At 35.3% G+C, this 17,075-nt stretch overlaps 2 protein-coding genes across 2 annotated transcripts; both read right to left on the reverse strand.

The window, feature by feature from the left end:
• Positions 1-3,340: 3,340 nt before the first annotated feature.
• Positions 3,341-5,309, reverse strand: LOC108347328 (putative disease resistance protein At5g47280). The gene is made up of 3 exons (XM_017586497.2): positions 4,568-5,309; positions 4,192-4,481; positions 3,341-4,086 (listed from the first exon to the last, which is right to left on the reverse strand). The coding sequence occupies exons 1-3, from the start codon at positions 4,809-4,811 to the stop codon at positions 4,042-4,044; spliced, it is 579 nt and encodes a 192-aa protein (XP_017441986.1). The 5' UTR covers positions 4,812-5,309; the 3' UTR covers positions 3,341-4,041.
• A 6,708-nt stretch (positions 5,310-12,017) lies between these two features.
• On the reverse strand, positions 12,018-14,333 carry LOC108347237 (peroxidase P7). The gene is made up of 3 exons (XM_017586402.2): positions 14,048-14,333; positions 13,712-13,906; positions 12,018-12,768 (listed from the first exon to the last, which is right to left on the reverse strand). The coding sequence occupies exons 1-3, from the start codon at positions 14,261-14,263 to the stop codon at positions 12,220-12,222; spliced, it is 960 nt and encodes a 319-aa protein (XP_017441891.1). The 5' UTR covers positions 14,264-14,333; the 3' UTR covers positions 12,018-12,219.
• Positions 14,334-17,075: the final 2,742 nt, after the last annotated feature.

Consider the following 17,075-nt stretch of genomic DNA (forward strand, 5'->3'; position numbering starts at 1 on the left):
TGGTCATTTGTTAGAGAAGCCCAAGTGTAATTTCTGACCTAGTTTAGTGTGCCAAGAGGGTGGCAGACCTCTCACTCTTCCTCATTCAACATTTTGTGTTTTTAAGGTTCTTAGAGAGCTCCTCATCTTAGGTTTTTCATTTTCTCTCTTCTCTTTGTATTGAACTGATTTTCTAATTGAATGCAATCTCGTTTTCAATTTCCTTCTCTATTCTCTTGCTAGCTTTTGTTTCCATTGCTTCTACTGTTCTTATAATTTGATTTTTGTTTTCATCTTGCAATTGCATATCATTTTGCTCTTCCAATTCCAATTTCCATTTCGTTTTCCCCTTTTGTTTCCATTTGCGTTTTTCGTTTTTCATTTTGCGTTTGGTGTGTTTTTGTGTTGCATTTTGGTGTTGTACTTCGTGTTCCAGTTCTGCATTTTACATTTTTAGTGTTGGGTTGCAGTTCTAATTCGTTCACAATGGTTGCTTAATCGATTTTGGTTGGTCATTAGTGATGTTGGAGCGTTTTCCATGAGATTCTGTGTTATTATTGCGATTTTGCTACTCTCACTTTGTATCACATTTAATCTGTTATGCACTTGAGATTAGGGCACGCTTAATGGTCTAAATTGGGTTAATTATCACTTAGTTAGTTAATCTATTCGGTGCAGGGGCTGATTAATTTGGTGCAATTCATTTGCTTAATTCGTCTTAGGAAAACCCAATTAACCTTCGCTTAGTTGATTGATTGATGTTTGAATAGGGTGAGGGTATCGTTTAGTTGATTGTTAATTGAGGATTGGAAGTGTTGTAACTGAGCCGATGGCCAACCTGTCTTTGAATTGTGTGAAATTCGTGTTTTGGTTTGTTAATTTCTAGTTAAAATTTGTCCAATTTCACCCCTACCAAGTGTTCGACCTATTGCTTGAACCACAGTTTGGTCCTTGAGATACGATCTAGGGGTCATTCTCCTAGTTATACTACATTTAATTGAATATTAAATTTGATTCGGGTACGACCTCGATCAAATTTTGGCATCGTTGCCGAGGATTGAACACGAGTCATCCACGTGACAGGCGGGAATACGTACCACTATACTACAACGACTCTAAACGTGTCATATGTTCTAAGTTTTCCCCAACCCAAAGAAAGCGAAACTGAGACATTGGAGGAACAATGAAAAAGGAACAAATGGGAGAATGATGATTATGTCTGTCGTGGTCACATTTTGAACGGATATACTAAGTATAAAGATTAAGAGAGAAAATGAGAAATTAATTTTTGTCTCAATCTCATTACATTGAGAAAGTACTCAAGAAATTCAACAATGAATGCTCTCTTGTTTCAACCCCTATGGACCCTAGTTTAAAGATATTACCTAATGGTGGTAAAGAAGTTTCACATTTGGAATATGCAAGGGTAATAGGATGTTTAATGTATGCAATGACAAGTACAAGGCCAGATATTGCTTTTACGGTAAGCAAATTGAGTAGATATACTAGTAACTCTAGTCTATCCCATTGGCAAGCAGTACATCGAGTACTTAAGTATTTAAAGAAAAATATTAATTATAGATTAACATATAGTGGTTATCCTTCATTTTTTTGAAGGATATTTTGATGCAAGTTGGATTATAAATGCAGAAGATCACTCTTCAACTAGTGGTTGGATTTTCCTCCTTGGGGGAGGTACAATTTCTTGGTCTTCCAAGAAACAAACTCACATAACAGTTTCCACTATGGCTTCAGAGTTTATAGCTCTAGCCTCGACAAGAAAGGAAGCCGAATGGTTTAGGAATCTCATATTCGAAATACCATTGTTACCAAAACCAATATCACCAATAACAATACATTGTGACAATGCTACAACATTGGCAAAGGCTTATAGTCAAGCATACAATGGAAAATCAAGATATATTGGTGTGAGACATAGTTATGTCCAAGGACTCATCAAAGATGGAATTATTACAGTAGATTTCATATGAACAAAGTTTAATTTGGTTGATCGATTTACTAAGGCTAAAGATTCCATTTCCAAAATGACAATTGGAATATGAATGGAGCCCATGATTAATCACAAGTAAGGGAATCTTAACTTTAATATAACATTGAGTCTTAAGTTCAATAAGATTAAATCTCTTATTTGATTATTGAAAGCACAAATAACTCTTTCAAGAGTGCTTTAGATGTTTTGTCACAGAAACATGTTTACCTAAGAAATCAACCTATGTAAGTGTGAAGTTTGGCTGCTTCAAGAAGTCAAGGGGACATGACTTTGTTGCACTTATGAATAGATATGGACACATGGCCCTATTGTGTCAAGTATAACAAAAATATGTAATTTATCTTGTATGTAGAGTATCTTCAAGACTTCATTATGTATTATGTTGGTTCATCGTTTTGACACCAATAAAATACGAATTCTTGAAATATGTATTCTACTAAGTGAAAGTTCAAGTCTATGTATACTTTCATTTATGTGTAAGATTGCAATTATTAAGATGTTTGTTTTAAGTAATTATACAATACTCTCAAATGGTGGAGGATTGTTGGAATTTAAGAGTATTAGAGACAATTTCAGATTCATGAAGAGGTACAATTATTCATGAAGAGTTACAACCATTCATGAAAGGATATAATCAAGAAATATAACTAATCAGAAACTGGTATCTCTTAGATTTAAAAGATGTCTGATCAACATCTATATAAAGGGATCCATTGATCTATTGATAGTTAGACTTTTTCTCTACATCCTGTCATTCACTTAACACATAAATCAATTCGTGAAGAATTTTATTATTGTTTGACGTTAATACTAAGAGTGAGAAATTTGTTGTATTTCTTCTTTGGTATCTCAAAAGCGGATTTCTTGAGCTCCTTCTCTCTTTTGAGGGACGAAATATTGCTTTTAGAATAGTGTGTATTCACGCCTAGAAGATTATATCAAGTCTACATTGTTGTTAATCTTGTTTCTCTAAGTTCTTGGAAAATTGTTCCAACAATGTGTGTGTTTATGTACGTTTATTTATATATTACAAACACACTATAATTATTTTTTAAGTTTTAATTAATCAATTAATATCTCAAATAAAAAAATTTATATAAATATTATGTTTATATGTTAAATTATTTTATTATAATTAATAAATGAAACTTAAATTATAAGTAGGCTTACTATCTTGTTTGTCTTTATTTTCGTCAGTTTTGTAAGTGGTCATCGACTTTTTCAAGCCTTAAAGTGGTCCCAATTTTTGTTTAAGTTGATCATTTTCCTTGACAGCGTCTAAATCTTTAACGACACAATGTGTACATGGGCCATAACTGAATGTCTTGTTCCATTTTTTCTGACATGGCGGCCACATCCTCTCATCTTCTTTCCAATACACCTAGAAACCCTTGGCAGCCACCATGACCTCTTCCATTGTTGGTTGTGCTACCACTATCATCCGTTAACATCGACAATCACTAATTCACTATGACAACCACCACATATCTCAATCTTCTTCTAGCTTTCAGCCACCATATTTTTTCACAGCGCCGCAAACCCCAAATCGCTAGCCACAACAAACTTCCATTCCTCCACAAAAATCCCAAATCGTGAGCCATCACAAACCACGACAACCATCAACGCACATCACGAATCTGGAAGAATGAAAACCCTAAGTTGTGCCACCACGAGAACGAGGAATGAACCATCGCGAGAAGGAGCAACCAATTAACAAACTCTAAATCGCACAATGAAAGTCCTAAATCGCACCATCCATATCGAAACAAACACTTGGAAATCACAAGCACAAACAACGACATCACCATCACAAAAAACCTAATTTTGGTATTCTTCCATTGATATGAAGTTTAGCAAGAAGAACTTATATTCGGAGTATCTCAATAAAAACAGTAGATAAAATTTTGTATTCAGTCTTACTACTCCAACGAAGACTACCTTTTAGTTTTGGGAGTGCCAAGAGATGAGGTTAGTTCCAAGATAAATGCAGAAACATGTGGATTTTTTGCCTTCTATATCATTGGTCCAGTATGCGACACTCAATAATATAGTCAAGAGAAACAACATCGGTTATTTTCGCCCATAGACAGCAGTTCCTGAATCAAAACATATATAAACAAGATAAAAAGTCAATTCACAAGTAATCGATGCATTTAATATCCAAATTAAAATCTGGTTCAGTCTACAGGACATCTACCCACCGTTTGGAATTTAGTTCTGGACACCACAAGATACTTGCAACCAGGTATTCTGCACACAAGCTGCTCTATCACAGACTGCTCCATCACAGAGAATGTCCACAAATCATCCAAAACAATCAGAGTTCGAGCTCCTTCACTTTTGCACTCAAACTGCGGCACCCATTGTGGAACCACATAGTTCGAATCCAATCTCTCATTTCCCATAATGTACCCCCAAATCTTTGTTCTTAGTTGCTCCACGTTTGGAGACTGCGACACAGTCAGGAACAATATCCTCTCCCTGAAATAACCTGCAAAAAAATTGTCAAACTCTTTCGAGAATAACCAAAACTACTAAGTAAAAACCCATAACTTCATAAACTCAATTTCCTCGCACCAACTCCCATTTCATAAACCGGTTTCGGCTTCGGATCCACACTCACACCGAGACCCAGACCCTGACATTTCTCCGATGCCGTCGCAGATGCAGTGATTGATTCCGACGCCGACGGCGGCGGCCCCGTCGGTGAGCAAGGTGAGCTGGACGACGAGAATCGGCAAGCCGTTGAGGACAGCAATGACGTAGAGGGATAAGAGCTTTCTCCATTGGGCCACTGTTTTGGGGGCCTTTTGGAAATCATTGACACTGTAGCGTTCGGAAGAGGCTTCGAGGAAGACAGCGCCTTGGGGCCGGACTCTTCCAGCAAATGGATAATAAGGAACAAGGGCTTTAGCTAATGCGGTTTTTAAACGAGCGGCGGTTGAAGGGCGGTCGAGGCCCGAGGCGGGCCTGTAAACAAGGAGACATACTCGATTGTGAAGCGCAAGAAGAGTTGGGAGTCGAGTGCTGAGAGTGCAAGGACAGTGTTGGGTGTGGGGTCTGACGGTGTGACAACATGAGCTTATTTAACACGCATCATTTTTGGCAACTGAGAATTGCGTAGTTTGAAGTTTGAAGCATATGTTAGGTTTGTGTTGTGAATGGATGTGGGAGAGGGTGGTATTTATTTGTTATGTGCGGCTAATGAATGAGTCAGTGAGTTAGTGAGTAACTGTGAAAGATTTGTGTGAAGATTCTGTGGGCATCGCTTTATGGAAGAAAAATTAATATGAAAAACAAAAATAGTAAAATAGCTGTGCTGGCTTTGCTTTCTGTTGGGTGCAGTGATGACCAGTCATTTGCGATTCCACCATCTCATCCAAATTCCTCCATAAATCTTTTCTCTTGTTTTTTTCGTTATGTTTTCTTCACATTTGCTTCATTTCATATACCTGTCTCTCCCATTCATCTCCCTATACCTAGTATACTTATCACTCCTTTTTTTCATTAAATAACATTACTTTTTATTCCTTTCCCTCCACATCATCACCATCAAATTTAACAAAACCATTCTATTATATTATACCCAACGTAACACTTTTTTCACATTAATCATCTCCTCAACTATTTCAATTTTCTGTACTCTTTATCTCACACTAACTAACCTTCTTCAATCTATGTTTCTACAGAAATACAAAATTGGATAAATGATGACAGAAGTTGAAATCCATGGATTTTCTTTCTTGGCTTAAAAACATAACTCATCATTACATTCTTCATTGATTAACTGTTATCCTATTTATTACCATTCCTCATTGTGCTTGTAACATTTAGGCTTTCTTATTTTTTTCTACAGAGGTCATGATATTCTTTAACATAACTTTTCCTATGATGACTTTGGCTGGGACGACTAACACTAATATGCATTGTGATAATTCAATTTCATGCTACACGCAGTATCGTCCTTTTACTATTCTTTAACATATCTCAAACCAATCATATAAACGGAACTTGTATGAAGTGTTGATTGATTAGCAAGTGTACCAAATCACACAAGTAATATAAAATGGAAAAACCAAGTATCGTATCCCAGAAGACTCTCGGCACTAAACAGTCGTGTGATAACTCGATTAATTAAGACCTAAAGAAAATAAGATCATTGGTTTCAAATGGAAACACAGAAAATTAAATATGAATGTAGTTTGATCAATAGAAAAATAGCACAGTGATGAACGGATGTTGTTTGTAATCTGAGATGAGTATGTTGTTGGGGTTAGATTTCACCAAGTTCCCTCTCATGTATGTAAGAATTCTTCTTTATGCATTAATATTAACGTCACTCACTAAATCACTTAAACCCGATCCCTCGACGAAGAAGCATGTCCTTAATCATCAGTTCATGCAATTTCTAGCATTCCTAATAATTAAATGTGAAGATGAAGAGCTTTAAGATGACCAAGGCTCATATCCTCATCCCTAAGAAATATTGCTCTTAGGAGAATTCAACAAGAACCTGAATTGTAAGGAACCTCTCGGCACTCATAATATTCATACATCATGTTATGAATGAGTTAAACAAAGCATGTAATAATCATAGATGAATTACTCTAACAATTAATGAAAAAGCATATGTTATTGAGAATCAATTCAAATACATGAGAGTTCACAAGGTTACATCATCCCCCAACAACAAATAGAGTTTAGTTCACCATAGACATGGAGAAACTAGATGAATGATGGCATGAGATAGCTAAACCCTAAAAGTAGAGGATGGAATCTCTCGCATCCAAATCCGCCTTCAGAGAGTGGAAGAGTGTGCTTTTGTGCTGCTCCAGCCAGAGATACCAAACCTAGGATGCCTGAGTCCTTTAAATAGAGTGAAGACAGAGCAGAAACAAAGCCCAGGCCCGTGTCACTAGCGCTCAAGCGCCCCACTTAGGGCGCCCGAGCGGTGAGTAGTGGTCTTCCATGCTTAAGCCTTCCAGATAACGCCTAAGCTTCATGCCTGTGGCGCTCAAGCACCCAAAAGGGGGCCCCTGGGCGGTGAGCGGTTCTCTTCTACGCTCAAGCCTCAGAGATGGCGCCTAAGCTTCGTGCTTCTAGCGCTCAAGCGCCCAAAAAAGGGCGCCCGAGCGGTGCCCGACACTCTTCTACGCTTGAGCCTCCTTAAAGGGCGCCCAAGCTTCGAGCATTCCTTCCTTCTGGTGCTTTTCCAAGCCTTTCTGAGATCCATCTCCTTGGCACTTCATCTCTGCTTTCCATATTATCTCAATTCCTGCCAAAATAAGGGGAATTAGTCATAAAATCATCAAATTCAATCTCAACTCTCTTATTCACATAACTTAACAGAAAAATATGATTTCAAGCAAGTTTCTAAGTAGAAAAGCGTGCATTTAGTATCAAAATTACATCATAGATAACAATATTTTCAACCGTTATCACAACCCCAAACTTAGAACTTTGCTTGTCCTCAAGAAAAATAGATTGTAACTCAATTTTTCAGAACAATTACTACAATGATTCAACATTTTTCAAAACTGTTCCTTCCAGAACAAGAATCACTTTTATCAACTCAGCATAAAGATGTCAGTCAAGATGTGGAGATGCCTTAATTCAATCAAAATCAATGTGATGCTCATATACTTCAACAGATGTTATCCTTAAGAATGATCAATCAATCAAGTAAAGATGTAATAAGAAATTCAAAAAACTAATCCTCACCAAGGAAAGTGTTTCACTCAAGCACTCAAAAGTGTATCACTCAACTAAAAGGTGTATAGTGAGGTGTTGGTGTCTTTTTCACTCTATCATCACAATGTCACACAAATTAACTTTGCCTTTCATTTAACCACAATCAAACATACTCACAAGCAAGTTGTCATCACAAGGGCTTTTCATAACTTGTAACTTGGCTGGGCTAAGAAGGAAATTGGTTTTTCTGGTCAGGAAAATCCTTGAGTTAAGATAGACATTTATGATTTCATCATTCAAGCAAAAACTTTCTTTCTTTTTCCCAGCTCTCCCTTGCATTGAGCTTTTCTTTTCTTTTCTTTTCATCCTTCTTTTCCTTTTGTTTTTGCTTTTCATGTATTCACTGCTTAGCTCAATGCTTTTTCTTTTCAATTTCTCCAATAACCCCAAACTTGAACCTTTATCAATACCTCATCAAATGTTCTCAACTTAGCTGAAGGTAAAGATTTTCACAAAGGGTTTTCAAAACATGCATAAGGCTCAAGGTTCAAAGGTTAAAACAAATTGTTTTCTTTTCAATTGGAAAAAAATCATGTGAACGCTAAAAGATTAAGGGATAACAAAAGATGGCCTTGATCATATGAAACCTGCAAGCAAATAGTTCAATCACAGAAAATTTGGGCAAAATCATTCATGCTTCAAAAGTAATAGAATTTATTCACAAAAAACTCTGAAGCCCAAATCTCACACAGGTAAACTCACAAGTCCCAGAATTCAAAAAAACACCCTGCTCAATGTCTCAATCAAGTTTTACCTCAAGCACCTGTTTCATACACTGTGAGCCATCACCTATATATCAGCACATCATGCATCATCTCAACATCAATCAATACACTAGAATATCACAAAGCAATACTCATCACAAAACACAGCAAAATTGAATCAAAGTAGTGTGGTTCATTTAAGCAAAGTACAATGACAAAATAATTGATTAAAAAGAAAGGTTTAGAAAGCTAGGTTGGCTCCTAGTAAGCGCTTCTTTAACGTCACTAGCTTGACCCAATAAGCTCATGTCAGATCTTTTATCTTGGTGTCATCTTTTCCTTCTCCACACCAACAGAAACAAGGCCCAAGCCCGTGTCGCTAGCGCTCAAGCGCCCTACTTAGGGCGCCCGGGTGGTGAACGGTGGTTCCTGGCGCTTAAGCCTAAAAAAGGGGCACCCAAGCTTCGTGCTTTTGACGCTCAAGCGCTCAAAAGGGGCGCCTAAGCGGTGAGCGACACTCTTCTGCACTTAAGCCTCCAAAAAGGGCACCCAAGCTTCGAGCATTCCTCCCTTCTGGTGCTTTTCCAGGCCTTTCTGAGCTCCATTTCCTTGTCACTTCATCTCTGCTTTCCGTATTATCTCATTTCCTGCCAAAACAAGGGAATTTAGTCATAAATTCATCAAATTTAACCTCAACTCTCTTATTCACACAACTTAACATAAAAACATGATTTCAAGCAAGTTTCTAAGCAGAAAAGGGTGCATTTAGTATTAAAGTTACATCACAGATAATAGTATTTTCAACCATTATCATGATTCTAATTATACTTAAGTGAAAACTCATGGTGCTACTGTTATATTCTTTCACAATATTACATTATCACATTGCAACCACCGAAATTCCCATTTATACATATAATTAATTCACACCTTATACAATTAAACATTCACCCCTTATATAATTAATTCCATGTATGCACGAAAACAAGAAACAATTATTTAATTGTCCTAGAATAATACTTTATGGTTAATGATACTTCTAAAATTCATGAATCACCTTAATAGAGAACAAGCATCTCTAAGACATTCAAAATTAACAACTATAGAGATTAATAATTAAATAAGGTTAACTTCCCATACCTTGGCCAATTCTAGAGTTTTATCTGCACAAGGTCAATCAACGCATAATCTTTCTTTACCTCTAAAATCTATTATAATTAAAATATTCACCTAGATAATGCTTCCTATATTCACCTAGATAATGCTTCCTACAATATCTCAACTAGTTTTTTAAAACATAACTACTAGATTTGACGTTCTATTTTCTAATTTTCAGCTTATAATATTTAAAGTACATGTCTTTACTTCTTGCACTCCTATTTATAATTTTTGCACCTCAATTACAAAAGGGGAAAAACACATTCTTGCCCTCAAACAAAATATAAATACAATAAAGCAAAGATTTCTCATAAACCTCTCTCCCTATATTTGAACTCACACTCATTAACTCTTAGACAACCATATCTACCAACAAGCTAATCCATCACATTGAGAATATCAAACATCACAAATATAACAACTATACATTATCAAGTGTTGCACTTATATCACAAAAACAAATAAATAACACAAAACCTTATGTTTTAATCAAGACTTGCACACGTGACCACTTAGCCCATCAAAGAGTTCTCACCAACTGAGATACACAACACCTTGTGAGCACACACAGATTCTAATAAAACATACTTAACTCTTATTACAATATTATTCATAAGCCCTACATTTTCTCCGCTCTTACACACGTGGACACTATGTTGTTAACGATTTAGACGTCGTTAGGGAAAATGCCCCAATTACAAAAATTGTAACCACTTTGAGTGTCTGAAAAATTCGATGACCATTTAAATAAAACTAACGAAAATAAAGACCAAAGAGGTATTAAGCTTTTATAAGTATTAGTGAGTTAAGTTATAAATTATTATATAAACAAAATTTGAATTTTTTAAATGATTCTATATTTTAATTTTATTAAAAGCAAACATACTAATAGGTTGACCTTAGCCAAACATCGAGAACTAGTGGACTAGAGAACACGAGTTAGGCCATAAGTCGAGATGAGTCAACCTTAGCCAAACATCGAGCCAAGCCAACTCGAGACGAAGGTCTAGTCGAGCCATCTCAAACCAAACATCAAGCCAAGCTAGCTTGTGTTGAAGGTCGAGCCAAGCTAGCTTGTGCCGAAATTTGAGCCAAGCTAGTTTGTGTAGAAGGTTGAGCCAATCTAGCTTATGTCGAACGTCGAGCCAAGATAACTTGTGCCGAAGGTCAAGTCAAGCTAGCCCTAACCAAAGGCTTTGCAAAGTCAGCTTCAACTAAAGGCTGTGTTGTGTCAACCTTGGTCGTAGGTCAAACTTAGTTAGCCCAGGCCCAAGGTTGAGTCGAGTTAGTGATGGTTGAAGGTCAAATCGAGTCACCCCAAATTGAGGTTAAGTTGAGTCTACCTGGGTTGAAGATCAATCAAAGTTGGGCTCGACCACTAAGTCATCTAGGACGAGGGTCAAACTATAAGCCAAGGGAGGGTCTGTCGAGTCTACTCAAGTTGGAAGGTCATGTCGAGTTAGTCTGGGTCGAGGGTGAAGTCGAGTCAATCCATGTCGAGGGTCGAGCCGAGTCAGTCCTTAGTGATGGTTGAGTGAGTCATCCAAGAACGAGAGTTTATCCTAGTCATCCCGAACTGAGGGTCGAACTAAGTCAATCTCGATCGAAAGCCGAGCTGAGTAAACTGTAACCTAGTTGACATAAGTTATCCTAGGTCTACGTCAATCTGATTTAGCTCAACACATGTTTAATAAATCTAATAGTCAAATATATTAGATCAATCTCATTAGATATAATGTAAATAACAAAATAGATTAGATCTAAATTTAATCTAATTTAAATTGAATTGAAAAAAAAATCCTTATTAATCTAATTAATATATATATATATATATATATATATATATATATATATATATATATATATATATATGGATTATAAATTCAATATTTTATTAGATCTAGATTGAATTTTTGAAAAATCCAATCTATACCCACTCTTACTTTTCACAATCCTTAATTTTATGTTCCTAATTTTCATTTCCCAAATAGTACCATATTAAATAGTTTTATGTCCTTCACGCCTAATTATCCTTCTTCGTGTGATTGATACACTTTTCATGCCGTTTTCCTTCCTTCACTCTTCCACTCCGATAGAAAGTTTATTTGTATTCTCTTAATAACCTTCTTTACTCCTACAAGAAGTTTATGGAAAGACATATTCAACATAGACATTTAAGTTAGCATACATTTTAACAAACTTATTCTTCCAGCATAAGATAAGTGTATTTCTTTATAAATTACATTTATTATTACTAGAGTTATTTGTAATTATTTCTCATAAGATAAGATAACTTTCTTATATAGATTGGGAAAATCTGATTTACTCATTTAAATATAATTGTTTTTTCTGATAAATAAAACTACATTTCATGCAAAATGTTATGTGCTTTTGAATCAAAGGTAGTCGTGTAGTTTTATCAAAACTTTAATATCTTTCTATTTTGAATCCTTAATAGTACATTTTAATCAAAACAAAAAACAAACAAATATTGTATCATGAAGGATACATCTATAAACAATATTACATTACAACATAATAAGTTGAAGCTCCGAAAAACAATTTTTAATACAGTTTTCTACAAGAACCTACTTGATTCTTCATTTCTGTAATGAATTAGTTCACTATCCTGCAGTTGAAACGAATTTGCCCTTTACTCCCGGTTAAAGGTTTTATGTTTCCCATCTTAATCATAGATTTTGCAAAGTCCTGGTGGAAAGCCTTGGAATTGTAGCTATATCTTTTAACCAATGCATCAGTAGAACCACCATTGAACATTTCCTGATCAGAGTGAAGTACCCCTTTCCTATGAACCAAATCAGAGAAGTAGGCTGAATCAAATTGCGCTGCTGTGTCGTCCAAAGGAGCAAGGTTCAAGTCACCTCCTTTTCTAGGGCAAATGTACTTAAGTTCTTGTGCAAAACGGTGATTGATATTAGAGTCATTGTAGATATGGTCCCTAAAGGTAGCACAACGCGCAAATCCTATGGTGTGGCCTCCAGAAAGAACAACAAGGTCTTTCTCATCAAGACCATGGTTCTTGAAGTTGGTGATGAGTTCAGAGAGGCTAAAAAATGGTGCTGGAATGTTTGCATTTGCTGCTTCACGGCTTGCTGTGGTGGAGTCTCTTCTTCCTAGTTTCACTTTCCATGTTGGCCCACCTAGCTGCAAGGGAAAACACATAATTCTTAATATCATTTTTCTTTCATCTTACTTACAAAAACCCTTATTTTGTAATATATGTACGCAAATTTCACCGAATACGAGAATGATTGATGGCTAAACCAACCCACATGATCATGGTAGCCTATTTTACTTTTACAGTAATTGTTTGTTCTCTGTCAATCTTGTAGAGATCAGGAACAAAATTGTGATTAGTTTATATCTGACATTAAAAAAACTATTGATTTTTGTTTATAATTTGAGGTTTGGATATTCATGGCAAGAGGACTTCTTGTTATATGTGAATTTTATTCAGAGTTTATTGTTCAGTTGACAAAGAGCTAAAAGAAAGAAAACAAATTTTTTTTTTTTTTTTGACAACATGACAACGAAAATGGGAGAAAGAAGAAAGAGTAAAATAAGGTATGTGCTACTTTTTCATAAGATAAGTTTTAAAAGTATCATAAAATTTTCAAGTTACTTCATATTTGAATATCTCATGCTTACTAAGTCAGAAAATGAAATAAATCATATTATTAAATCAGTTTGCTTTGCATGCTTCTATCATGCTTTTAGAAAATAAAAATAAAATGATTATCTTATAACTTACTCTATTTGACACCTTAACTAATATAAAAAAAATAAATTGTATCTCGACTAAATCAATTCAATTGTAATGCACAAACAAAAATAGAATATTAATAGTTCTTTTGATATAATTACAACAAAAAAGCATAACACTCCAAAATCATAACATAAATTTAATTTATATAAAAAATTCACATCATCCCCAATTGAAAACAAATCTATCATTTTCTTCGTATAATTCTTAACTTCCTTATATTTTTTATTTATTTAACGAGAAACATAAATTTACACTTGTATATTACTATGTTACTAAACATTCAAAGCAGTAACGTGTGGTAGAAACAGTAGTATCACTCACCGCAACGACAGAGTCACGTGCAGCAACAGCCAATATATCTGCACAAGAAACAACTGGTTTTCCACATGCTTGGTCCACAGCCTGCTTAATCTCATCCACAACTTCAAATCCTCTAGCAGATTGAACATTTGCAAATGCATTCTTTTCACTGTCAATGGTGGATGAAGGGTCTAGCAGAATCGAACCATCACAGCCCTGTTGCATCATTCTTTTTATCAGCCATGCAAAAGAAATATATAGAAACAGTAGCCAAAAGAAGCACCATTATCTGGTACAATCTAACATAAAAGAAAATAACAGCAACATAAAAGAAGACATGCAACTAGAAAGTCTTACGTTAACAAAGCAATCATGAAAGTGCAAGCGTAGCAGAGAAGCTCCCATACGCTGCTCTCTCTGCACAGCAGCCTCCACAACACTTCTGATGGTGCTCAAAGCGTTAGGGCATGAGTAGTCATAATAATTAGGGGACAGTGATGAAAATGCAGTTGATACAACAGCTGCAAAAGCAAAGGCATGGATGAAAAAAGAGAAATGTTTATAGGAAGCCATTTATATCATGCAGTATCTTTGGCTACTAAGCTAAGAATTAGGACCAGTTTTGGGTTATGGAGATCTATGTGTTCTACAACCCTTTATATATAGAGATGAAGCACCATTGTACGTAATATCATACCTATTACTTGGTGGATTGGGACTAGGAATTGACCAATTCGGGGAAAGAAACGTTCATCAGGTCATTAATGAAAATACTTAACTTGCAAGAGTTCACTTGGATATGTATAAGAAAATGAGAGAAGAAATTTTCATGGATTGATTCAGTCCATGGGGTTTGTTTATTGAAAGTCAACCATTACATGATTAGGTGAAAAATTAGTATTGAGGGTAGCGTACATTTTATTATATTATTGAAAAATTATATATATATATGCATCTCTTTCGATTGAGTCAAACTGAAATATGATATTTTTTGCTAGTTAATCATTTTATTTTATTGATTTGTAAAGTATACTATTATTTGGTATTTGGAATCATTGGAAAGTTTCAAAACTGCCCGTTTTCTTAGAATATATCATTACATAAAATAAGGTTAAGTACGTAGTAATTTCATAGTTTATCGTTTCATCCTTCTAGAGTGACATCAGGTTCTTTTAGGACGATTGAGTCAGAAATTTATTTTATCTCAACTAATAACACAATGTCAAGTTTTCATGCAGAAAATAATTCAAAAGAAATTTTACACATTTTTATACAGAAAAAGAGTCCCCAAAAGTGTTTTGTTTGGAAATAACAACATAAGAACTCAATTAAGACGAACAGGAGAAGAAAATAAACAATAAGTAATGATTTAATTTTATTAAAGGAAAGAAATCTGTAATACTTTTCTTCAAACTCTGAGGAAAAAAATATAGCATTGTTGAAAATAAAAACAACTTCATTGATAACTTTGAAAAGAGAAAATGTTTTTTTCTTTTAATTTTACTCTCATGCACTAAAATAGAAAAAAAAGTGATTTTGATTTGTCATGCTAAGAAAGCAGTGTGTTTATTTTATAATAAGAAAAATAAATATTAGGATAAATGTTTTTGGTATAATACTTCTTTTATCCCATACTTCCACTAAAGGAAATTGATCAACTTAATCAAATTCTCATAGCATGTTTTATATTTTTCCACCGTGTTTTATTATTTTTTAATTGGCCAGATTGTATGAAACTTTATACACTTGTCAATTCTAATCAACATTTTCATAACATTTAAAAGATTTTCATTAGTATAAACAAAGTTGTAGAGTATACCTTGTATTTCATAGTAGAATATAAGATATGATTTTTTTTCACCTCCAAAAATTGCGTATTACTGAAAGCTAATTTTCATGGATAACTATGAAAATCAGTTAATAATATCATTTTTTGATGCATTTTTTATGACAAAAATTCGTCGATAAATGATTTGTTAATAAAATTTACTGACAGATTAGAGATCTACCACTAGTGTAGAAATATTGTTTAATGTTATACCACTACAAGAAATATGTTAATTACCGAAGGTTTACTATCGACAGCTTGTGATCCTTCGATAAAATTGATTTACCAAAGGATTTAACAACGATCACAGTGGGATGGTGATTACAGACAGCTTATACCTATAGTAATGGAAAGTAAATTTACCGAAGGTATTTGGTTATCGGTATAGGCATGGACTTAATGAAATCAGATTTCCCTCTCCCCCATTCTTCTAAATTGTTTTTGCGCAACTTTCCCCAAAGTCTTCCTCTCTCCTTCTACCCCAAGCATGTCAGAGTTCACCTAATCACCTAATCTCCTAAACCCTAACCCATTTTTTCTTCAATAAGTGTGTCAACGTGAGGAGAGTGCCGGTGAGGAGGGTGGTCATTCACGGAAGGAGGGTGAGGAGAGTACCGAAGGTGTTTCTTAACAAGATTGTTGTCGCGGAATGACGAGGTTGTTGTCGCAGCATGACAAGGTTGTTGTCGCAGTGTAACAAGGTTGCTGTCACGGCGTGACGACGGTGCTGTGGTGGCGTGACCAGGACTCACACTATCTTAGGGCGTCGGTAATCTAGGGGCTTGTGACAAAGGGGCTCGCAGCGGAGGGCTTCAATTATCACGAGGGGAGGCTATTGGAGGTGTTAATACACCTAGGGGGTGTCGTTGCCGTAGAGGTGAGTTCTATATTTTGGGAATGATGTGGATATTGTGTATGATGGGGCTGATGAAGAATTTAATGTCATATTGTTAAATGTATGCAGTGTTATGCATTTTTCTCTAAATTGGTTTGGTGATATGCTGCAAACAATTAACATAACATGGAGTGCCCACCTAGTTGGCATTGCAGATTCTATAGTGATTTCTTACATACCTTCTTTGCTTTATAAAAAAATTCATATTGATCACACTTTGCATAATAACATAAAAAGCAAGAAGGATGTAGCTAGAATGAACCGGAGGTCCAAAACCATGGCATGGAAAGCCGTTGCAGGTCCATTTTAAATCACCCTCTTTCTACCAATTGGAATAACTCCTTACACTAAGCAAACTAGAGATTCCCATTGGTTTCTCATCATCGAATCACCCACCAGCATTATTCCCTTTCTTCTCATTCTTCCAAGAAACCTCAGTGCGTCAAATCTGTACACGTAATCAAAAAGTTAGATTTTGGTATAACTGTATGTTCATTTTCTTCTAAAAACTAGCCTTAGTTTTTAACAGATAGAATCTAAAACCCAAATTTGAAGCCTTTTCACACTAAAAACATCAACAACAACCATATATATACCTTTGCAAGGTACAACCAGTTGGCTTTCACTTCCACTTCTGATAATCAGAATCTGGCCTACCATTC

Source organism: Vigna angularis, chromosome 9 (genome assembly GCF_016808095.1).
Source record: "Vigna angularis cultivar LongXiaoDou No.4 chromosome 9, ASM1680809v1, whole genome shotgun sequence".
Taxonomy (NCBI): Eukaryota; Viridiplantae; Streptophyta; class Magnoliopsida; order Fabales; family Fabaceae; genus Vigna; species Vigna angularis.

What these genes read in the sequence shown, in the direction of transcription:
- LOC108347328 (XM_017586497.2), bottom strand. Translation starts at nt 4,811, where the DNA reads ATGATTTCCAAAAGGCCCCCAAAACAGTGGCCCAATGGAGAAAGCTCT. An exon ending in GGTTTATGAAATGGGAGTTG is followed by an intron (nt 4,482 to 4,567) that starts GTGCGAGGAAAT and finishes ATTTTTTTGCAG; the next exon opens with GTTATTTCAGGGAGAGGATA. An exon ending in CCAGAACTAAATTCCAAACG is followed by an intron (nt 4,087 to 4,191) that starts GTGGGTAGATGT and finishes GTTTTGATTCAG; the next exon opens with GAACTGCTGTCTATGGGCGA.
- LOC108347237 (XM_017586402.2), bottom strand. Translation starts at nt 14,263, where the DNA reads ATGGCTTCCTATAAACATTTCTCTTTTTTCATCCATGCCTTTGCTTTT. An exon ending in TTCATGATTGCTTTGTTAAC is followed by an intron (nt 13,907 to 14,047) that starts GTAAGACTTTCT and finishes ATGATGCAACAG; the next exon opens with GGCTGTGATGGTTCGATTCT. An exon ending in CACGTGACTCTGTCGTTGCG is followed by an intron (nt 12,769 to 13,711) that starts GTGAGTGATACT and finishes TTTCCCTTGCAG; the next exon opens with CTAGGTGGGCCAACATGGAA.